The 25043-nt window shown below is 45.2% G+C and overlaps 1 protein-coding gene across 4 annotated transcripts in view; it reads left to right on the top strand.

The window, feature by feature from the left end:
• The window catches only part of efhb (EF-hand domain family, member B), a 230868-nt gene that overhangs the window by 152058 nt on the left and 53767 nt on the right, over positions 1-25043 (top strand). For 2 of the 4 annotated variants that reach the window (XM_070881274.1, XM_070881275.1), the window contains 2 exons: positions 6479-6660; positions 17603-18060. The exons of 1 other annotated variant lie outside the window; for it this stretch is intronic. In XM_070881274.1, the coding sequence (XP_070737375.1) occupies positions 6479-6660; positions 17603-17761 (341 nt within the window). In that variant the 3' untranslated portion in view covers positions 17762-18060. Of the gene's footprint in view, positions 1-6478; positions 6661-17602; positions 18061-25043 lie in introns of those variants that run through there. One more of the 4 variants, XM_070881277.1, reaches the window with a different exon arrangement.

Genomic DNA, 25043 nt, shown 5'->3' with positions numbered 1-25043 from the left:
TTCAGACTGTTTGTCGACCTGACTCGGACTCAGACTTAAATTCTGACTTTCTCGTGGAGTTTCTAGTACATCTGATGTAGGATATGCTACTAGTACTGTACTTGTAATAAGACTATTTGATGAGTCAGAAATACTCAAATAATTCCAACTTTCAACTCCTTCCACATCTGTAGGTAAAATATTATCAATGCGAACAAACCTAACCTGTCCATGATCAAACATCTTGACCAAATATATCTTCATCACTCTTCCTGGTAACACTTTAACCATTTATGGTGATGGTTCTTCACTCTCACCTTCTGATTTAATTTCACATTTCTCTCTTTTACTCTACTCCTAACATGATTCTCTTTATGTCTTAATTGTTTCTCTTCTATGGACTGTGCCAAGTTTGGTTTTAACAATGAGAATCTGGTTCGTAGCTGTCGTTTGAGAAACAACTCTGCTAGTGTTCTACCAGTAGTTGTATGAGGAGTATTACGATACGTAATTAGAAAATTAGCCAAATTGTGGTCCAATGACAACTGTAATTTCTTTGGATTTGGATCCAACATCTATCTAAGGAAACCCTTGTGCAAATACCTCTCCAGACCACTGGCGGCCGGATATCTTCTTTCATTGGCATGAATGTGGCACAACTCAGTGGAAATTCACCTCTATTCAACTTAGTTGTAGGACCTCCTATGGTATGCAACTCGTGTCTTCTATAGTGAATACCTCCAGGAGGTGACCATCCAATGTGTTAACTATTTGTAGTTCAACTTCATGTCCAGAACTTTTCCCAATTTCCTAACAATCTAAAACTCTCTTTTGAGAGTTGGCATGCAGGTTCAGCAGGCGGTGAAGAAGGCAGATGGTATGTTGGCCTTCATAGCTAGGGGATTTGAGTATAGGAGCAGGGAGGTCTTACTGCAGTTGTACAGGGCCTTAGTGAGGCCTCACCTTGAATATTGTGTTCAGTTTTGGTCTCCTAATCTGAGGAAGGACGTTCTTGCTATTGAGGGAGTGCAGCGAAGGTTCACCAGACTGATTCCCGGGATGGCAGGACTGACATATGAGGAGAGACTGGATCGACTGTATTCACTGGAGTTTAGAAGGATGAGAGGGGATCTCATAGAAACATATAAAATTCTGACGGGACTGGACAGGTTAGATGCAGGAAGAATGTTCCCGATGTTGGGGAAGTCCAGAACCAGGGGACACAGTCTAAGGATAAGGGGTAAGCCATTTAGGACTGAGATGAGGAGAAACTTCTTCACTCAGAGAGTTGTTAGCCTGTGGAATTCTCTACCGCAGAGAGTTGTTGATGCCAGTTCATTGGAAATATTCAAGAGGGAGTTAGATATGGCCCTTACGGATAAAGTGATCAAGGGGTATGGAGAGAAAGCAGGAAAGGGGTACTCAGGTGAATAATCAGCCATGATCTTATTGAATGGTGGTGCAGGCTCGAAGGGCCAAATGGCCTACAGCTGCACCTATTTTCTATGTTTCTATGTTTCTACAACATGGTCTAGCAGTTGGCATGCAAATTGCATACAGGGAACGATCCCTGTGCCGAAATGTGTAGGCCTGATATTGGGCCTCATGCTTCATTTACAGGAGAGCTGCAGATGTTCACTGGGCATCTCCAGGCAGCTCACCTGCGAAAAGGATTTTAATTTCAGGCTGCTGCGTCGCTAGCAGCGTTCCTCAGTAAGCTTCTGGGAGAGGGGAGGAAGTGACTGGAAGTAAGGGGGCGATCGGGAGAGAGGGAAGAAGCAATCGGGAGGGAGAGGAATGATTAAAAGAGAGGGGAAGCGATCTGGTAGGGTTGTAATCAGTCTTCGGCACTGTAGTGGAGCCGGGAGGAAAACTACTACACCTCACAGCTCCACATTCAGCTAAGTATTTTAAAAATGTATCCCGTTTGGTGGCGGCCTCCAGCGGTCCTTATAGACCATGGTTTCTTAAACCCGAAGTTAGGTGCATACAGACCATGGTTTCTTAAACACAAAGTAAAGCAGCTTTGTTGGGCGGGGGTGGGGGTTAAAATTCCTCCCATTATTTCGTTGAGGCAATGAAATGATAATAAAGGGCATAATTTTCAGATCAGTATTGTGGCATGCAGGGGGCGGATAGAGGAATTCTTTTTACACTATGGAAATGCATTGCCAGAAAATGACTAATGAAGCAGAATCAGTCACTGCATTTAAGAGGGAATTAGGTTAACATTTGAAGAAAATACTAAAGCGAAGAGTCGAAAATGGGATTGAAGTAGATAGCTCTGATGTGATACCAGTACCTGTATCGGCAATGGCACGATGGATCAAATAGCAGTTTTCTGTGCTGAAATTCTATGATTCTGTGGTTTTGTGATCAAATACCATACTCTCTTGGTGAATCGGAAAAATTCAATTTAGAGCCATCATAGGATGCAGAGGACAGCCAATATTTTACTAATTTTGATACCGCTTTCAGGAACATAAACACACATGGAAAACATTAAAATGATTGAGTAAAAAAAATACAGGAATTAGTAAGGAATATGACTGCCAGAAAAGGAAACTTAAGAAAGACAAGAAAATTAAATTGAAAAAGAGAGATGAAAATGCAATAAAAAACAAGTATAACCACCACTCCCATTTAATGTGACCTTTGGACATATCACACAGTCTTCGATCTAAATGAATTAACAGGAAAGTTTTTTTTATTTAAATAGCAAACCAAAAAAGAAAATATAAACTAAGAAAAATAGAGAGTAAATTTTCATCGTCAGAGCCTCTGATACAGTGCTTTGCACATACCAGGAATTTGGGTGCACAAATTCTACAATTTTCACATGGTAACATAGAGTAATGTTTTGGGCAGGTGAAGATCATGAGGTAGAACCTGCATGGAGTTCTCCTAATCTCATGCCATACCTTTTATGGAAGACTGGTGGAAGCACTGTAGAAAAGGCATAAACAGACATTAAAACTGACTTTTCAGGGTTTCCGTCGATCCCCCCCACCGAACTTACGGCAGGAGATAAGAAAATAAGAAATAGGAGCAGGAGTAGGCCATTTGGCTCCGCCATTTAACATCATGGCGGATCTGATCATGGACTCAGCTCCACTTCCCTGCCCGCTTCCCATAACCCTTTATTCCCTTATCGCTTAAAAATCTGACAACATATAAGATAGGGTGAATGTCCATGGAAATTCCAAGTTCATTGGTCCAACTAGCCTACCCTCCCAAACTATTCATCAGTTCCCTTACTGTAACTCTGGAACTAATAACCATGTGTCCCTTTCCCTACCAGGAATTCATCCAGTCTTTTCAAAAAATCTGCAGTGGCTTTCCATTCTACCACTTTGTACAGAAAAAAGTCACCTATTTTCTTTTGAAATGCTTACTTTAAACTCTATCCCTTAGACCTTAGTTCTTGTGCCAAGATTCAAATTCTCCGTGCCCATGAAAATCTTAAAGACCTCTATCAAGTTTCATCGTTATCCTTCTTTTCTCCCAAGAGAAAAGTCCCCATCCATTAATTTTAATTGATGGGAAATTGTGGGACCGTGCGTCTGGATTCCCGATGTAGGCTCCCAGTGTGTGAATCTCAGCACCAGGAGTGCTGAAGGTGAAAATTTATCCAATAAGGTTATGCCAAATTAGAATTAAGGGGCCCAAGTTTCCACACGCGCCTAGAACGGCGCAATCCCGACCTGGACGCCCGTTTTTCGCGCCACAAAGTGCGCCTAAAAAAATCGTCCGTATTCTCCACCTACCTGCAGGTCCTCTGGCCCTCGGCGCAGCCAGCACGAGCTGTGGGGGGGCGGAGCCAGGTCCCTGCGCTGAAAACAGTGCCGGGACCTCTGCACATGCGCACTACAGTGGGCACGCAAGTGCAGTGGCTCCAGGCACCGAACTGTGTGGGAGGGGCCCGAAGCACGCAGCCACGAGCCCTGGCCGAATGGCCTCACTGGGGCTGCGTGAATAAGGCTCCTCCCACGGCCAGCTCCTGCTCCCCCCCCCCCCGGATCAGACTCGACACCCGCTCCCCCGCCTCTGGACCAGACCCGACACCCGCTCCCCGCCCCCCCCCCCTGCCTCTGGACCAGACCCGACACCCGCTCCCCCTCCCTGCCTCCGGATCAGACTCGACACCCGCTCCCCCGCCTCTGGACCAGACCCGACACCCGCTCCCCGCCCCCCCCCCTGCCTCCGGACCAGACCCGACACCCGCTCCCCCCCCCCCCCCGACTGGACCCGACCCGACTCCCGCTCCCGGACTGGATCCCTCTCTTCCCCCCCCCCCCTCCCTCTCTCCCCCCCCCCCTCCCTCTCTTTCTCTCCCCCCCCTCTCTCTTCCTCCCCCCGCCCCCCCCCGACCCGAACCGAACCTCCCCGACCCGACCCGACCCAACGCCACCTACCTGTAAATCTGGTGCTGGGGACGTGCCCTGCCCGAAGTCTCGGGCCGGCCCGTTCAGCCTTCGGTCCTGAAAGGCCTGCCTGAAGCACTTTCTTTGCTTATAAATGTTTATTCAGGTTGGATTTATTTGTATATTTGTATAAGTATAAATAAGGATTTATTATAGAATTTAATGACTTCCCTTCCCCTCCCCCCACCTCGTTCTGGACGCTTCACTTGCTCCATTCTACTTTAGTTTGGAGTACCTTTTCACTGTGGAAACTTTCAAATCAGGCGTCAGTGGCCGGACACGCCCCCTTTTGAAGAAAAAATTCTGTTCCAAAGTAGAACTGTTCTACCTGACTAGAACTGCAGAAAAAAAAATGTGGAGAATTTCGATTTCTAAGATAGTCCGTTCTCCACCAGTTGCTCCTAAAAATCAGGCGCAAATCATGTGGAAACTTGTGCCCAAGAAGTTAGAAAAGATGTTTTTTCAGAGAGAATATTTAATAACTATTAATTATGAATTGTTTCCTTCCAGGTCTTTGAAAAACGAACACATGTAATATTTCCATTTTTCAACTTTTAGTGTGACCTGCCTCATCAATTAGAGATTTGAAACTAAAGCTTTTGCTTAGGTTATTCATGATATTACATAAACCATCACAGTCCAAAATGTTGTATGAACTAAGGTCAAATAACCATATAATGCAGAAATTAATTACGATTTATGCCTGATGACTACATTGCGTGGAGAATATGTGGGGAATTTTAACAATTTAAAAACATGCGTGGATTGGGGTCGGTGTGAGGTTAAAGAACATAAGAACATAAGAAATAGGAGAAGGCCATACGGCCCCTCGAGCCTGCTCTGCCATTCAATAAGATTCTGGATGATCTGGTCATGGACTCAGGTCCATTTCCCTGCCCGTTCCCCAGAACCCCTTATCCCCTTATCATTTAAGAAACTGTCTATTTCTGTCTTAAATTTATTCAATGTTCCAGCTTCCACAGCTCTCTGAGGCAGCGAATTTCAGAGATTTACAACCCTCTGAGAGAAGAAATTTCTCCTCATCTCTGTTTTAAATGGACGGCCCTTATTCTAAGATCATGCCCTCTAGTTCTAGTCTCCTCCATCAGTGGAAACATCCTCTCTGCATCCACCTTGTCAAGCCCCCTCATAATCTTATACGTTTCGATAAGATCACCTCTCATTCTTCTGAATTCCAAGAGTAGAGGCCCAACCTACTCAGCCTTTCCTCATAAGTCAACCCCCTCATCCCCGGAATCAACCGAGTGAACCTTCTCTGAACTGCCTCCAAAGCAAGTATATCCTTTCGTAAATATGGAAACCAAAACTGCACGCAGTATTCCAGGTGTGGCCACCCCACGTTAAAAAAGTGCACGTACAGGCATCTTCCACCCTTCAGGCTGTAGTTTGAGTCATTCATTGAAACACCTGTGAACTCGTTCTTTTTTGACGTGGAAGCAAGTCATCCTCGTTTCGAGGGACCGCCTATGAAACCTGAATCCCAACCCCAACCTACCACCAACCCGCCTATTTCCGGTTTTAACGGAGGTGGGAAGGGTTGGAGCGGGAAGTCAGGAGGTGACTTGGCACTTTAAATATTATAATGAGGCTGGAAGCCTCAGATTTAACCGGCTGTGCAGATTTAACTGGTTGGCTGGGGTTCCCGGGCTTCAGGATTCCCAGCAGCTGGAGCGAGCCGAGGACAGCCTCGGGAAGCACTCCGTTTGACCCAGAAGGAGCAGGGGTGCTTCCACTCCCTGGCTCCCAATCTCCCCCACCATCGGACAACCTCCGCCGCAAAGTAGGGGATCGGAGCCCCCCTCCTCGGGTTCAGGGCTCGCACCTACCTGTTAGTTGCGGCCTCTTCTCCAGCGTTCCTCACCCGACTGGAAGCCAGCATGTCAATCAATGTGGGGAAATTCGGACGTGTAGGTTTCCCATACTCTACCGGGCCCTCTTGCTCCCGGCGGGTCCAAACATTAAAATTCTGCCTACATTATATATGCTGTTAAAAACTAGTTTTGTCTAAAATAAAAATATCTTGACCTAATTATCGTATATTTTATTCTGAACAGAGTTTCGAACCTTTGGTGTACCTTCTATTCGTACTGACTTACCAGCCCCTCGTTTTCGTCGTATCAGTGATAAGATTAACTATGGTGATGAAGCAACTGCTTCCGCCTTGCTAAATCCTTCTATTTTTGCCCAAAGAGGAGTTTTTGAGAAAGACATGTTTATAGACAGGTCTCAAGATGAGGTAAGTCATTGGCAAAGATCTTTTAACTCTTCCTAGTCTAAAACCTTTACAAGCGCAAAACATTCAAAGGAAACTTGTAATCATTTCCTGCATTACATAGAAACATTGAAAATAGGTGCAGGAGTAGGCCATTCGGCCCTTCGAGCCTGCACCACTATTCAATATGATCATGGCTGATCATGCAACATTAGTACCCCACTCCTGCCTTCTCGGCGTACCCCCTGATCCCTTTAGCCGTAAGGGCCACATCTAACTCCCTTTTGAATATATCCAACGAACTGACTCAACAATTTTCTGTGGTAGAGAATTCCATAGGTTCACAATTCTCTGGGTGAAAAAGTTTCTCCTCATCTCGGTCCTACATGGCTTACTCCTTATCCTTAGGCTGTGGCCCCTGGTTCTGGACTTCCCCAACATCAGGAACATTCTTCCTGCATCTAACCTGTCCAATCCCGTCAGAATTTTAAATGCTTCAATGAGGACCCCTCTCATTCTTCTAAATTCCAGTGAATATAAGCCTATACAATCCAGTCTTTCTTCATATGTCAGTCCTGTCATCCCGGGAATCAGTCTGGTGAACCTTTACTGCACTCCCTCAATAGCAAGAATGTTCTTCCTCAGATTAGGAGACCAAAACTGCACACAATACTCAAGGTGTGGTCTCACCAAGGCCCTGTACAACTGCAGCAAGACCTCCCTGCTCCTATACTCAATCCTCTCGCTATGAAGGCCAACATGCCATTTGCTTTCTTTACTGCCTGCTGTACCTTTATGCCTACTTTCAATGATTGATGTACCATGATACCCAGGTCTCATTGCACCTCTGCTTTTTACTAATCTGTCACCATTCAGATAATATTCTGCTTTCCTGTTTTTGCCACCAAAGTGGATAACCTTACACTTATCCACATTATACTGCATCTGCCATGCATTTGCCCATTCAGCTAACCTGTCCGAGTCCCCCTGCAGCCTTCTGGCATCCTCCACGCAGCTCGCACTGCCACCCAGCATAGTGTCATCTGAAAACTTGGAGATATTATACTCAATTCCTTCGTCCAAATCATTAATATATATTGTAAATAGCTGGGGTCCCAGCATTGAACCTTGCGGTCATCATCATAGGCAGTCCCTCAGAATTGAGGAAGACTTGGTTCCACTCCTGAAGTGAGTTCTTTGGTGGCTGAACAGTCCAATATGAGAGCCACAGACTCTATCACAGGTGAGACAGATAGTTGTTGAGGGAAGAGGTGGGTGGGACTGGTTTCCCGCACGCCCTTTCCGCTGTCTGGGCTTGATTTCTGCATGCCCTCGGCGTTGAGACTCGAGGTGTTCAGCGCCCTCACGGATGCACTTCCTCCACTTGGGCCAGGGACTCCCAAGTGTCAGTGGGGATGTTGCACTTTATCAGGGAGGCTTTTAGGGTGTCTTTGTAGCGTTTCCGCTGCCCACATTTGGCTCGTTTGCCATGAAGGAGCCCGAGTGGAGCACTTGCTTTGGGAGTCTCGTGTCTGGCATGCGGACTATGTGGCCTGCCCAGCGGAGCTGATCGAGTGTGGTCAGTGCTTCAATGCTGGGGATGTTAGCCTGAATGAGGACGCTGATGTTGGTGCACCTGTCTTCCCAGAGGACTTGTAGGATCTTGCGGAGACATCGTTAGTGATATTTCTCCAGCAAATTGAGGTGTCTACTGTACATGGTTCATGTCTCTGAGCCATACAGGAGGGCAGGTATTACTACAGCCCTGTAGCCCATGAGCTTGGTGGCAGTTTTGTGGTACCCCACTAGTCACTGCCTGCCATTATGAAAAGGACCCGTTTATTCCCACTCTCTGCTTCCTCTCTGCTAACCAGTTCTCTATCCACATCAATACAATACCCCCCAATCCCATGTGCCTTAATATTGCACATTAATCTCTTGTGTGGGACCTTGTCAAAAGCCCTTTGAAAGTCCAAATACACCACATCCACTGGTTCTCCCTTATCCACTCTAGTTACATCCTCAAAATATTCTAGAAGATTTGTCAAGCGTGATTTCCCTTTCATAAATCCATGCTGACTTGGACTGATCCTGTCACTGCTGTCCAAATTCGCTGCTATTGCATCTTTAATAATTGATTCCAGCACTTTCCCCACCACCGATGTCAGGCTAACCAGTCTATAATTCCCTGTTTTCTCTCTCCCTCCTTTTGTAAAAAGTGGGGTTACATTAGCTACCCTCCAATCCATAGGAACTGATCCAGAATCCATGGAATGTTGGAAATGACCACCAGTGCATCTACTATTTCTCGGGCCACTTCCTTAAGTACTCTGGGATGCAGACTATCAGGCCCTGGGGATTTATCGGCCTTCAATCCCATCAATTTCCCTAACACCATTTCCTGACTAATAAGAATTTCCCTCAGTTCCCTCAGTTCCTCCTTCTCGCTAGACCCTCGGTCCCCTAGTATTTTCGGGAGGTTATTCGTGTCTTCCTTAGTGAAGACAGAACCAAAGTATTTGTTCAGTTGGTCTGCCATTTATGCCAGAACATAAAAACATAAGAACAAAAGAAATAGGAGCAGGAGTAGGCCCCTCGAGCCCGATCATGGGCTTAGTTCCACTTCTCTACCCATTCCCCATAACCCTTTACTCCCTTATCGCTCAAAAATCTGTCTATCTCCACCTTAAATATATTCAATGACCCAGCCTCCACAGCTCTCTGGGGCAGAGAATTCCACAGATTTAAAACCCTCGGAGAAGAAATTCCTCCTCATCTCAGTTTTAACGGGCGACCTCTTATTCTGAGACTATGCACCCTCGTTTTAGTTTCCCCTATGAGTGGAAATATCTTCTCTCCATCCACCTTGTTGAGCCTCCTCATTATCTTATATATTTCAATAAGATCACCTCTCATTTTTCTAAACTCCAATGAGTATAGGCCCAACCTACTCAACCTATCTTCATAAGTCAACCCCCTCATCTCCGGAATCAGCCTAGTGAACCTTCTCTGAACTGCCTCCAATGCAAGTATATCCCTCCTTAAATAAAGAAACCAAAACTGTACGCAGTACTCTAGGTGTGGCCTCACCAATACCCTGTACTGTTGTAGCAGGACTTCCCTGCTTTTATACTCTATTCCCCTTGCAATAAAGGCCAAAATTCCATTTGCCTTCCTGATTAATTGCTGTACCTGCATACTAACATTTTGTGTTTCATGCACAAGGACCCCAGGTCCCTCTGTATTGCAGCATTTTGTAATATTTCTCCATTCAAATAAAAATTAGCTTTTTTATTTTTTCTGTCAAAGTGGATAACCTTATACTCCATCTGCCAAATTTAGATACATTCCTATGTAATAGCAAGTAAACCTTACAGTAAGAAAATCTGATAAGGATGTCTGCAAGGGAGTAAATTTTACGAAATCACAACCTTTGCGTGAAGCTTTACTGCTGGGAATGTATATTAGGAATGTGGGCCTTGCCAGAAAACTCTCTGTCCCCGAATTCCTCATTTGCACTTCTAATGGGCGAAGTTCCATGCTGGGACAGCAAATGAGTAAAATTGTTATGATGTTTTTCTATGTTTTAAAAATTGTTGACATAAGAACAGAGCCTGTTCCACCAATTAATAAGTTCATGACTAAACATCTACATCAACTCCACTTGCCCGGTCTATCCCCAGATCCCTTGATTCCCTTAGTGCCCCAAAACTTATCGATCTCAATCTTGAATATACTCATCAATTGAGCATCCATAGCCCTCTGAAGTGGAGAATTCCAAAGATTCACAACCCTCTGAATGAAAAAATGTCTCCATATCTCAGTCCTAAATGGCCAATCCCTTATCCGGAGGCGATAGCCATAATTTTCTGGGGTCCATGCAGGTGCAACTGGAGGCGGGTCGGGTAAGAAATTTGAAAAAAGTTGGAGCGGATCGGGAATCCTGCCATTATCATGCCCCCGGGTGTCTTTCCCTCGGGCGTATTTGCCGGTGTGGCAGCGATACATTTCCCCCCACATTTCAAATGTCCCTGCATGACCACGGGATTCACGCAGCTCAGGAACTACGTCTGCCAGCCTGAGGCGGGAGTTGAGTGGCCAGTGATCCAGCTGATTACTTGACAGCATTAAATGTACTATAAAAGCTCCGATCTCATAGCTAATCACTTTCCTCGGGCAGAAGCTGTTGCTGACGACATTGCCAGCACAGATTTAACTTTCTGCAGGCTTGAAGTGTTTCCATCAAAGTCTCCACCCAGTGTGTCAGCTTATTGGAAGAACCTCTCTCACATTGACAGATTACTTCTGTGAACTCTACTTGACCTGCCATCTATTCCATCAGTATGGTCCTCCGAGTCTGACTGTGATGAGTCCCAACATCAGCAGCACCAGGCACACCAGCAGCATCAACAACATCACCACCAACCTTCTCCACAATCACCTAATGCTGCACAAGACAGAGGACATCAGCACCCAACCACATTGCTGCCCAAGAGGCCAGGAATGGCCTCATCATGGCCAGATTTACTTACATTTACACTGTACACCCATCTGGCTGCCACATGCTGTGCCAGGTTGGCACCACCCCACAGAAACATGATAAACCTTCTCCACAATGACCAAGCTATTCACCATTGGTGGAGGTACCCTTATGTCTCATCATTCACTGCAATTCACTAAACAACTTCCAAAGGTGCACACAAATTTGTCCATGACTGGAAAGTGGTGAAAATAATTTGGGGGGGATTGAGATCACATTAAGGGGTGTTTTAAGGGTTTTGGTGTCTCTGATGACCCTGCCAAAGTTCTGCTCCTCCTGCAACTGTGTAGGGGCAGACTCGGCCATCGCTGTTCAAGGAGGCATCTGGGGCTCTGACTGAGGGGGTGGCAATGGGAGAAACATGCAAGTGTCTTAACATGAGTCCACACTTCCAAGTGCCCTTCTCCCATCATCCCTCTCATGGGTCACCTGCACTTTCCTACGAGCAAAGAGCTGGAGAGCACTTTGCTGCACATCAGTGGGGCCATGAAGATCCACGTCTACACTGACATCCTTCCTAGAGATGAGGTCTGTGAACCTCCATGAAGTATTCTGCATAGATAGCATGTGTTCATGTAAGTGGCACATCAGCTGCTCCATGCAGGTAGCCATCCTTTCCATGGAAGAGTCTACAGGCACCATCACCTGCAACACAGTGGTGCTCATGTTGAAGATGGACTACTCCATTCTCTGAACATTCGCAGACATCACGGTTGCAAAACCTGTCACTTCTTGCCGCACCTCCAGGGTCACCCTCTTTCTGGATGGCCCCCGAGGCTCAGTGTCTGCATGCAGCTGAGCAGAGCTGGGAGCATCCTGGGCCCTCTGGTGAGTAGTCTCTACTGCTGTCCTTGTCTCCACTGTCTGCTGTTGCTCACTCGTGAGTTGTGAGACATCAGCTGGCAACTTTATATCTCGCGTGGGACCCACTGAGGTGTGCGAATCTGCACAGGTGTTGGGTGCACTTATGTCTGGTGATGGTGCACCCTCAGCGGCTGTAGGCTCCTCTGAGGAGTTGTCTTCCTTTTCCTCATGAATAATGCGGGGGTGGGGGGGACTCTTGATGAACCTGTCCTGTGGGAGAATAAAGAGATGAGTTAGATATGTCATATCAATGTCATGTCAATGGGTACAGATACCATTATGCACGTGATGACCATTCAGTAGCTGATAACATCAGACCACATATGAGTGACTGATTTATGCCATGTAGCTGTTTGATATGTAATCAGGTTGGTGAGATGTTACCAGGTTGCTGAGATGTCCTCCTCTCCATCTCCCACCTTGAGCTGCTCAGCGAATCCCGATACTTCTAATGCATGTGTGGACGGTAAATGATGCCATTCCACTCCACTTTTCTCCCTGTCACTCTTATTGTGGACTCTCTTTTCCAGCAAGGAAAGAGTGAGCCAGATAGAATGAGTGTAAGGAATGGATGGGTTACGTCTTTAGAGGGAAACTATGATGGAATAGGGTGGCAATGCCAAATTGCTTCCTTGTGTGTTAGTTGGTTTCATTGAGTTAGGATGAAGGAGAGTGTGACAGGTGGCTATTAAGATGGGGATATGAATGTAGATAGAGGGAGAGATGGTGGAGGTGCAAGGTATGTTGGTGTGAGTAATGATGTGTAGGAGTAGGGTTGGGATGGCAGAGTGATGGGGATGTGATGAGAGGCACAGCAGGATGAATTTGAGTGTGACTTTGCACTCATCTTTCCTGATCTAATGAGATCATTGAAACGTTTCCGGCACTGCCCCCAGGTCCTCCTGAGCACATTCCTGCTGTTGACCTCCTCTGCAATTTGGAGCCAGGCTCTTTTTTGTCTCTTGGTGAGGTCTCTTTTGCCGTGTGTGCACTGACTCCCTCCACAAGCATATGGAGAGAGTCATGTGAGAATCTGGGTGCAGCCTTCTGCTTCTGTGTAGCCATGGCTCCTTTAAATCCAGCAGCTGAAAACACGTCATGGATGACATCATCAGACCCGCACCATTTAATTAGGCCGGGTAACGTGCAGGATGGGCTTAATAGGCCTCATTGACGCAGTCATTTTCTGCAGCGTGAAGGAAGCAGCAACGAGGTCGCGACCTGCCGCGCCCACCACCTGCACACGACCTGCCCAGGTGCAGTAATTCAGGCCTATGACTCCTAGTTCTAGACTCTCCAGCCAGAGGAAATAACCTCTCAGAATCTACCCTGTCAAGCCCTATAAGAATTTTATACATTTCAATGAGATCATCCCACATTCTTCTAAATGCCAGAGAACTTAGGCCCATTCTACTTGATTTCTCCTCATAGAACAGTCATCTCACCTCAGGAATCAAATTAGTGAATCTTCGTTGCACTACTTTTAAGGCAAGTATATCCTTCGTGAGATAAAGAGACCAAAACTGTATGCATTACTCCAGGTGTGGTCTCACCAAAGCCCTATATAATTGCAGGAAGACTTCCTTACTCTTATACAGGTGCAGCCTTCAAAATCCGGAATCCGGACTCTGGACCGATTTTTGGCAAGGTCGTCTGGAATCCGTAAAATATTCTGGAATCCGGACTCGGCGACCCTGCCGACCTCGGGCCTCGTCTCATAGCCGCTCGCCGCCACTGCCCTTACCTTGGAGCCTCCAAGCCGACCCGCCCGAACATCTCCTTGGCGGCGGGGCCCCACCCAAACAGCTCTGCTTTGGCGGGGCCCCGTCTGAACACCTCCTTGGTGGCGGGGCCCCGCCCGAACAGCCCCGCTTCGGTGGGGCCCGGCCTGGCCCGGACACCTTGGCGGCTGGGCCCTGCCCGCCGACCTCATCGATGGGGCCGGCAGCCCGAACAGCTCCTCGGCGAGCCCAGCCCCCCCCACCCCCTCCTTTCTGACGTTCAGAAATCCGGAAATACCCGAACCTGGGCTCAGGTGTTTCCGGATTTGTGATGTCAGAAAGACGATCCAAAGTCTGGAAAAATGTGGAATCTGGAACGGTGTCGGTCCTGAGGGTTCCAGATTCTGGATGCTGCACCTATACTTCAAACTTCTCACAATAAAGGCCGACATTCCTTTTACCTTCCTAATTGTTTGCTGTGCCTGCATATTCCTGTGATTTGTGTACAAGGACCCCAAATTTGTCTGAATATCAACATTTACTCATCCCGTTTCTTTTAAGAAATATTCTTCTTTTTCATTCTTCCTACCAAATTGAATAATTTCACACTTTATACTCCATCTGCCACCTTCTTGCCCAATCACTTAACCGGTCTCTATCCCTTTGCAGCTGCTTTGCATCCTCTTGAAATGTACGTGTTCATCAAAATAAGCATAAGAATATCAATCAAATGTAAAACAGTGATGAGCAGATCAAGCTATTTATGGACGAAAGAAATAATACATTGCCATTCACCAAAACATTTGGATGGGAAGCATTCAGACACTCGAGTCTGTGGGAGGATTGGCGGGAATATCCTGCAGAAACGAACTCTAAAGGGGTGAGGGGGAAACCTGGCAGCGTGCCCGAGATTAGTCCGGAAACCCTCACACACTGGCAGGGAAAAACGCTGGGGCAGGAATTCTGGGGCAGGAATTCCGGGGCAGCAGTGATCTCAGGAGGAAGGAGACGAGGGGCTGTGTGGCGGGAGCAGCTTGCAGAATCTATTGCTCAAAGAAATAGTACTCGCTTTCAGGAACAGTTTCTTCTCTGGGATGAAGGTTGGGGGAAGGTTTGCATCGAGGCTGTCTTGTTTTAGGTACAGGGATGGGTTTGGGAGCTGATGATGCTCCACCTGTCCTGGCCAATATTGATCCCTCATTCAACAGAACAAAAAAACAGATTATCCAGTCATTATCACATTGCTGTTTGTGGGAGCTTGCATTGCGCAAATTGTCTGCTGCGTTTTCCACATTACAACATTGACTACACTCCAAAAGTACTTCATTGGCTGTAAAGTGCTTTGAGATGTCTGGTGGTCGTGAAAGATGCTATTGAAATGCAAGTCTTTCTTTCCTCACATTTTACCTTACCAGCTAGCTCTGTATTGTCAGCAAACTTAGATATATTACACTCGGTCCCCTCATCCACGTCATTGATATAGATTGTAAATAGCTGAGACCCAAACACTGATATCCTTGTGGCACTCCACTAGTTCTATCCTGCCATTCCGCAAATGACCTATTTATAACTACTCTTTGTTTTCTGTCCATTAACCAATCCTCAATCCATGCTAATATATTACCCCCAATCCCATGATCCCATTTAAGTTCAATGCAGGAGCCAGCATTTTCACCAGATACAGTGTGTGGCTCTCAGATCTGCATGCTGTACCACAAAGGAACACAGGCCACAAGCATACCAATTTCTACCCCATTATTTACTCCGGTAGGAGAATCCAGAACAAAGGGACACAGTTTTAAAATTAGAACTGAAATCAGGAAGCACTCTTCCACACAAAGTGGAAATATGGAAAGCTCTCAAAAGGTTGTGGATGCTGGGTTAATTGAAATTTTCAAGCTGAGATTTAAGATTATTGTTGGGAAACAACTTTTTTTTTGGTGTCAAGGAATAATCAATCAAAGTTACGTAAATGGAGTCGAGGTACAGTTCAGTCATGCTCAGTCAGTCAGGCTCAAGGGGCTGAGGCCCAGAAATTGGAGTCGGCCAGAAACCTGTCAGTTCCACCATGGGCCAAAGTTAACGACCGCCTGAAATAATAGCGCAGACGGCACTTGTATGTTAGTGCTGCCTGCTAATTTAAATTAGCGCAGCGAAAACCTGGAACGTAACACTGGTTTTCCAGCAGTACTCTCAGCAGGAGGTCCAATGTAGCATAACCGTATAGTCCCTGGAGCAAGAGCAGTGTTGTCTTCAAGCTAGCCTGTCATTTTAGAAAGCGGTGTCAGTCCCTTAAAGGGAAACTGCCTTCTAAAATTAAACCAAAAATAATTTAAAAATAGACACACTTTAGTCCTTAGAGCTCAATTGCCTTCTGAAAAAAATTAACATTAAAAAGAAATTCCCAAATGACAGTCTTCAGTTCTTAAAGCTGAACTGCCTTCCGAGGGAAGGTAAGGTGTGGGACAAATGTTGAAAGGGAAATTGGGTTGTAGTCATGGGTACCACAGGCAGATGATTCCATCCTAGATATCTTGCCCAGAAAGTGGCTGTCTGGGTTACATCCTTCCTTCTACTTTCTGCTCTTTTGCGCCTTCCTCTTCTGAATCTTCCTCTTCCCTCGGTGAGCGGATGCTGGAAATCTGCAATAAAAGGAGAAATTGCTGCAAATAGTCAGGCAGCACCTTGATCTGAGATGTGAACTCTGTATCTCTCTCCATGGATGCTGCCTGACTTGCTGAATATTTCCAGCACTTCCTGTCTTCTCAGAGGCCTTCCTACATTGTGGAAATATGGAAAGCTCTCAAAAGGTTGTGGATGCTGGGTTAATTGAAATTTTCAAGCTGAGATTTAAGATTATTGTTGGGTAACAACTTTTTTTTTGGTATCAAGGAATAATCAATCAAAGTTACGTAAATGGAGTCGAGGTACAGATCAGTCATGCTCAGTCAGGCTCAAGGGGCCGAGGCCCAGAAATTCGAATAGGCCAGAAACCTGTCAGTTTCACCATGGGCCAAAGTTAACGACCGCCTGAAATAATAGCGCATCCAACGCCTTTCAGAAGCACTTTCTGCATACTTAAAAGAACTTTTAACAACTATTGCACCGTCTCTTTCTCTCAGTTATGTACAGGAGTCACCTTGCTGGAGTTTGAAAATAACACAGAAATGGTTTTAACGAGGCCAGGCCAGCACACAAATATTTAATAAAGTATTTTCGAACCAGTGCTCCTGTCAACTTTGATAAGTTGCTGCTACATTCTGCCAGACCGTAGATAATACAACAGGCTAAAATATGATTAGCAAGCTCATGAGAGTTGCTGAGAGTTCTATAAGTCAAGTTTGAGCTCTTGTATTGCCTATAATTGAGCTTCAGTCAAGAACACTAAAAACATTTAATATAATTTGTTATATTGTGTGTGAGTTCAGTGGATTTGCTGTTCATTCAGGCTTGAGCCAAGCGCAGTTTATTTTACCCAAGGCATTTCTTAACAGTTGGATACTCACTAGTTGCGGTAAGGTATTAATAAATGCAACTGGGGTCTCTTTCTAAAATATTAGATGAAGCACAGAATGTTCTGCTTATTTTGTTGAGTGAATGTCTGTTTTTTACATCTTAATCTAGTGTAGATATCCGTTAGTACTTTTCTTCTCATCGCAGTGTTAAAATCATTCAAATTATCCTTGGTTTCAAATCTTTTGATGCTTAAATCATCTTTACAGATTATTCAAGTTTTAATCACTTACAAATTGTTTATTTCTATTGCAGTACTTTGATCTAAAATATAGACTCGAAATTGCATTGACATTCAAGTTTCCTATTTTCATTTATATTTGATCAGATTAAGCAGATATTTTGTAAAGCTGGAGTGGACATGTCCAGGGATACGTTTGAAGAGGTGTGGAAGCTTGCTGCCATGAAACATCCAAAGGGAGAAGTTTGTGTGGAGACTTTCCGGGATGTTCTGGATGAAATTCAGACATCAGAGATTCCAGCTTGAGCAATTATAATTTCTTCACAGAATTTAAGATTTTTTTAATTAAATGCATGGAGTTTTGGAATTGTGTAGATAAGTCAGAAGGGCTGTCTCAACATTATGATTCATTTTCTCATATCATTACTTAGACACAAAGATGATAATGAATTTCCTTATGAATATACAACAGCTAAGTATTTGTAACATTTCTCTGTGTAATCGTTTCATTGTAATTGAGGAACATGAATCATTCAGACCTGTCAAATTTCATGCAGCTAGTTTAAACAATATTTGTGAAGGTCAGTTAAAAGTTTAAAACTCTGTCATCTGCTTGAGGACTAGTTTTGTTTGAAGTGTGAAAAGAGATTATGGGCATTTGTCACGAACTTCATCGGAAGATCTGTGGATATCTCTGAGAAACGGAGTTAATGGCTGATGATTGGGAAATCATCATGGAAATTCAACGCCATTGTATTAAACATTGTCTGTGACAATGGCCTGGAAATCCCAGCCTCCCCGGGTCCGTACGAAGTTTCTACGGACCCGGGAAGACATCGGAAAAGCCAGTTTTCCAGCGCACAATGCGCATGCGCTGAAAACCAGCTTTTCCGATCTGTCAAGCTCAGATCCTCCGTATCTCGGGAACGAGGACATTTGCTTGGGCAAGATTGCGGGATTTACGCATATCTTGCCCAGCAAATGTCCTCAAAATTCTTGCGCCTGAAAAAGCAGGCACATAGCCTACTTTTACAGGCGCAAGTGTCTAAAAACAAGAAGAAACATAATAAAATAAAATTAAACACATTTTATTGTTAAAAACTCTGCCCAGTTTATTTTTAACCCGAATTGCATAACTTAAAAAAAAAATCGGAAAAATATTGTTTTTTTCTAAGGCATTTATTAACTTTAATTTCAATTAATTTTAATTATGTGAGGTCTGTTTTTTATTTTTTATTAGTGTGTTTTTTTCCCCCATTAATAGCACTGAGAACTCGTAGATACGGAGTTCTTATTGCTATTAATGGGAAAGCTGTGGAATACAGTACCTGATTGGCTGAGCAGTCACACGTGATTGCATCTTCTGCGTGGGAACCCTCCGGACGGGAGCGCGTTTCACAGCGCGGGAAGAGAAGGCCTCCCCAACGGAATCCAGGGCGACTCCGAGACCACCAGCTAGATTCGTAAAAATTCTCAGGTTGGAGGCAATTGACCGCGGGAAGCCTGCGACTGGAATTTCAGGGCCAATAAGTTCTGGTGACAATTTACATAAAATTGTATTAAATGCCCTTGTCTATTGTGTCCTTTTTGCCAAGTTTGCAACAATGGTTGACAAAAATCCAAAATATTTTGCCTCAGAATTTACTGCATGATATTTCAATTCAAATTTGGTCTTTTATCAAATAAATGTGAAAATATACTTTTTCTTCATGGCAATGAACACAGAAAAACACATTGAGGTTGAATTTTCGCAGGGGTCTCTTGATTGTCTGCTGTAACTCTATCAGATCATCTGTGGATATCCCTGAGAAACGGAGTAATGGGCGGATGATTGGTAAAATCCCATACAAATTCAACCCCATTGTTCTGAACATTGTCTACTGACAATAAGTTTTAGTGACAACCAAGGACTGTTCACTGAATCAGTACTCACTGCCAATAGCTCTAACAGTTGTTACGCAGCGAATGAGCCTTTTAAACAATATAATGTAAATTAACAGCTCTCATCCTCCCAGCTAGGTTTGTGGTCGAAGTGACTGCAAATTGGATAAATTTACAATACTCGGCCGGTGATAATGGGCGGCATCCACAACTGGATTTTGACCCCACAGCCTTTTGGGGGAGAGGGTTCTGGATTTTTACTATCCTTTGTATGAAAAATACTACCCTTTATGTGAAAAAGAACCTCTATCACTCCCCGTTCCTCAGACACTGGCCTCTGGTGTATCTCCTACCCCTTCATCCCACATTTGGTGTTGTGTCTTCAATTGTTTAACATAGAAACATAGAAAATAGGTGCAGGAGAACGCCATTCGGCCCTTCGAGCCTGCACCACTATTCAATAAGATCATGGCTGATCATTCACCTCAGTACCCCTTTCCTGCTATCTCTCCATACCCCTTGATCCCTTTAGCCATAAGGGCCATATCGAATTTCCTCTTGAATATATCCAATGAACTGGCATCAACAACTCTCTACGGTAGGGAATTCCACAGGTTAACAACTCTCTGAGTGAAGAAGTTTCTCCTCACCTCAGTCCTAAATGGCTTACTCCTTATCCTTAGACTATGTCCCCTGGTTCTTGACTTCCCCAACAATGGGAACATTCTTCCTGCATCTAACCTGTCCAGTCCAGTCAGAATTTTCTATGTTTCTATGAGATCCCCTCTCATCCTTCTAAGCTCGGGTGAATACAGGCCCAGTCGATCCAGCCTCTCCTCATATGTCAGTCCTGCCATCCCGGGAATCAGTCTGGTGAACCTTCGCTGCACTCCATCAATAGCAAGAACGTCCTTCCTCAGATTAGGAGACCAAAACTGAACACAATATTCCAGGTGAGGCCTCATTAAGGCCCTGTACAACTGCAGTAAAACCTCCCTGCTCCTATATTCCAATCCCCTAGCTATGAAGGCCAACATACCATTTGTCTACTTCACCGCCTGCTGTAACAGCATGCCAACTTTCAATGGCTGATGTACCGTGACACCCAGGTCTTGTTGCACCTCCCCTTTTCCTAATCTGCCATCATTCAGATAATATTTTGTCTTCGTGTTTTTGCCACCAAAGTGGATAACCTCACATTTATCCACATTATACTGCATCTGCCATGCGTTTGCCCACTCACCTAACCAGTCCAAGTCACCCTGCAGCCTCTTAGCGTCCCCTTCACAGCTCACACCGCCACCTAGCTTAGTGTTTGGAAAACTTGGAGATATTACACTCAATTCCTTCATCTAAATCATTAATGTATATTGTAAATAGCTGGGATCAGAGCAATGAGCCCTGCGGCACCCCACTAGTCACTGCCTGCCATTCTGAAAAAGGACCCGTTTATTCCGACTATATGCTTCCTGTCTGCCAACCAGTTCTCTATCCACATCAGTACATTACCCCCAATACCATGTGCTTTAATTTTGCACACCAATCTCTTGTGTGGGACCTTGTCAAAAGCCTTTTGAAAGTCCAAATACATCACATCCACTGGTTCTCCCTTGTCCATTGTACTAGTTACATCCTCAAAAATTCTAGAAGATTTGGCAAGCATTATTTACCTTTCATAAATCCATGCTGACTTGGACCAATCCCGTCACTGCTTTCCAAATGTGCTGCAATTTCATCTTTAATAATTAATTCCAACATTTTCCCACTACTGATGTTAGGCTAACCGGTCTATAATTACCAGGTTTCCTCTCTTCCTTCTTTCTTAAAAAGTGGTGTTACATTAGCTACCCTCCAGTACATAGGAACTGATCCAGAGTCGATAGACTGTTGGAAAATGAACTCCAGTGCATCCACTATTTCTAGGGCCACCATCTTAAGTACTCTGGGATGCAGACTATCAGGCCCCAGGGATTTATCGGCCTTCAATCCCATCAATTTCCCTTATACAATTTCCCACCTAATAAGGATTTCCTTCAGTTCCTCCTCGCTAGACCCTTGGTCCTCTAGTATTTCCGGAAGATTATTTGTGTCTTCCTTCATGAAGACAGAACCAAAGTACTTGTTTAACTGGTCCGCCATTTCTTTGTTCCCCATTATAAATTCATCTGAATCTGACTGCAAGGGACCTACGTTTGTCTTCACTAATCTTTTTCTCTTCACATATGTATAGAAGCTTTTGCAGTCAGTTTTTATATTCCCAGCAAGCTTCCTCTCATACTCTATTTTTCCCCTCCTAATTAAACCCTTTGTCCTCCTCTGCTGAATTATAAAATTCTCTCAGTCCTCAGGTTTGCTGCTTTTTCTGACCAATTTATATGCCTTTTCCTTGGATTTAACACTATCCTTAATTTCCCTTGTTAGCCACGGTTGAGCCATCTTCCCCGTTTTATTTTTACTCCAGACAGGGATGTACAATTTTTGAAGTTCATCCATGTGATCTTTAAATGTTTGCCATTGCCTATCCACCGTCACCCTTTTAAGTATCACTCGCCAGCCAGTCTATTCTAGCCAATTCACGTCTCATACCATCGAAGTTACTTTTCCTTAAGTTCAGGACCCTCGTCTCTGAATTAACTGTGTTACTCTCCATCTTAATAAAGAATTCTACCACATTATGGTCACTCTTCCGCAAGGGGCCTCGCACAACAAAATTGCTAATTAGTCCTTTCTCATTACACATCACCCAGTGTAGGATGGCCAGCCCTCTAATTGGTTCCTCGACATAATTGGTCAAGAAAAATATCCCCAATACACTCCAGGAAATCCTCCTCCACCGCATTGCTACCAGTTTGGTTCGCCCAATCTATATGTAGATTAAAGTCGTCCATGATAACTGCTGTACCTTTATTGCACGCATCCCTAATTTCTTGTTTAATGCTGTCCTCAACCTCACTACTACAGTTTGGTGGTCTGTACACAACTCCCACGAGCGTTTTCTGACCTTTGGTATTCTGTAGCTCCACCCATACTGATTCCACATCATCCAAGCTAACGTCCTTCCTTACTATTATTTTAATTTCCTCTTTATCCAGCAATGCTACCACACCTCCTTTTTCTTTCTGTCTATCCTTCCTGAATGTTGAATACCCCTGGATGTTGAGTTCCCAGCCTTGGTCGCCCTGCAGCCATGTCTCTGTGATGCCAGTTACATCATATTCATTAACTGCTATCTGCGCAGTTAATTTGTCCACCTTATTACGAATACTCCTCGCATTCAGGCTTGTCTTTTTAACACACTTTGCCCCTTTAGAATTTTGCTGTACTGTGGCCCTTTTTGCTTTTTGCCTTGGGTTTCTCTGTCCTCCACTTTTACTTTTCTTCTTTCTATCTTTTGCTTCTGCCCCCATTCTACTTCCCTCTGTCTCCCTGCATAGATTCCCATCCCCCTGCCATATTAGTTTAACCCCTCCTCAACAGCACTAGCAAACACTCCCCCCTAGGATGTTGGTTCTGGTCCTGCACAGTTGGAGACCGGTTTGCACTGGTCCAACCTCCCCAAGAACCGGTTCCAATGCCCCAGGAATTTGAATCCCTCCCTTCTGCACCATTCCTCAAGCCACGTATTCATCTGAGTTATCCTGCAATTCCTACTCTGGCTAGCACATGGCACTGGTAGCAATCCTGAGATTACTACTTTTGAGGTCCTACTTTTTAAATTTAGCTCCTAGCTCCCTAAATTCGTCTTTGAGGTTCTCATTCCATTTTTTACCTATATCGTTGGTACCTATATCATCCATGACAACTGGCTGTTCACCCTCCCCCTTCAAAATGTCCTGCAGCCGCTCCGAGACATCCTTGACCCTTGCACCAGGGAGGCAACATACCATCCTGGAGTCTCGATTGCAGCCGCAGAAACATCTATCTATTCCCCTTACAATAGAATCCCCTACCACTATAGCTCTCCCACTCTTTTTCCTGCCCTCCTGTGCAGCAGAGCCACCCAAGGTGCCATGAACTTGGCTGCTGCTGCTCTCCCCTGGGGAGTCATCCCCCCAACAGTACCCAAAGCAGTGTATCTCTTTTGCAGGGAGATGACCGCAGAGGACCCCTTCCACTGCTCTTCCTGTTGGTCACCCTTCCTCTATCTGGCTGTGTAACCTTTACCTGCGGTGTGGCCAACTCACTAAACGTGCTATTCACGACATCCTCAGCATCGTGGATGCTCCAGAGTAAATCCACCCGCAGCTCCAGTGCCGCAATGCGGTCTGTCAGGTGCTGCAGCTGGATACACTTCTCGCACATGTAGTCGTCAGGGACACAGGAAGCGTCCCTGACTTCCCACATAGCACAGGAGGAGCATGACATGTGTCCGAGCTCTCCTGCCATGACTTAACCCTTAGATTAATTTAATTTGGCAACATCAATGCTAAAGGTTACCTACTGATAAAGAAAAAGAAAAAGAAAAATTCGTCACCAATCACCAGCCAATCACTTACCCCCTTGGCTGTGACGTCACCCTTCTATTTCTTTCTACTTCATTTTTGCTTTCTCTCCCTGCAGCTGCACCAGTTGGCCTCCTCGATGTCCTGCTGGCCTCCCGACGACGCTGAGCCTTTTATAGGCCTCCCCACGCTGCCGCTCCACCTCCTCGACGTCCCACTGGCTTCCCGACGACGTTGGGCCTTTTATAGGCCTCCCCACGCTGCCACTCCGCCTCCTCGATGTCCTCACTCTTTGAAATGCTGTCCTTAAAGCCCTCTTCCTTTCACCTCCTTTAGGATACTTAAAACCTGTCTCTTTGACCAAGCTTCCAGTCACACTCTTAGTGGTGGCCGTGGCTCAGTGGTAACACTTTTGCCCCTGTGTCAGAAGGTTGTGGGTTCAAGTCCCACTCTTTGACTCTTGAGCACAAAGTCTAAGCTGACACTTCAGTGCAGTACTGAGTGAGGGCTGCAGTTCGGAGGTGCTGTCTTTCAGATGAGACGTTAAACCGAGGTCCTGTCTGCCCCCTCAGGTGGATGTAAAAGATCCCATGGCACTATTTTGAAAAAGAACAGTGGAGTTCTACCCAGTATCCTGGCAAATATTCGTCACTCAATCAACATCACTGGTTGTTGATTATCTGGTCATTATGACATTGCTGTTTGTGAAGCCTTGCTGTGGACAAATTACCTGTGGCATAACCTACATTACAAAAGTATTGTAGGCTCTTGCCCTGAAATAGAAATTTCATTCATTTTGCATCCAATTTTCAACCTTCCCTCACTTTCACATGGTCCATCTCCAACTCTTCCCTTCCCTTCCTCGACTTCTCTGTCTCCATTTATGGGGATAGTCTATTGACTAACAGTCACTATAAGCCCACGGACACCCACAGCTATCTGGACTACACTTCCTCCCACCCCATATGCTGTAAAGACTCCATTCCATTCTCCCAGTTTCTCCGTCGCATCTGCTCTGATGACGCCACCTTCCACACTAATGTTTCTGATAGGTCTTCCTTTTTCCTCAACTGAGGGTTCCCCTCCACCATGGTTAACATGGTCCTTGACCATGTCCATTCTGTTTCCCGCACTTCTGCTCTCACCCCTTCCCCTCCCTACCAAAACCACAACAGGGTTCCCCTTGTCCTCACCTTTCACCCCACTAGCCTCCACATTCAACGGATCATCCTCTGTATTTCTGCCACCTCCAGCGTGATCTCACC

Source organism: Pristiophorus japonicus, chromosome 5 (genome assembly GCF_044704955.1).
Source record: "Pristiophorus japonicus isolate sPriJap1 chromosome 5, sPriJap1.hap1, whole genome shotgun sequence".
In the NCBI taxonomy this organism is placed as follows: domain Eukaryota; kingdom Metazoa; phylum Chordata; class Chondrichthyes; family Pristiophoridae; genus Pristiophorus; species Pristiophorus japonicus.
Note: the sequence above shows the minus strand (reverse complement) of the source record. Positions and strands in the feature narration are given on the sequence as shown.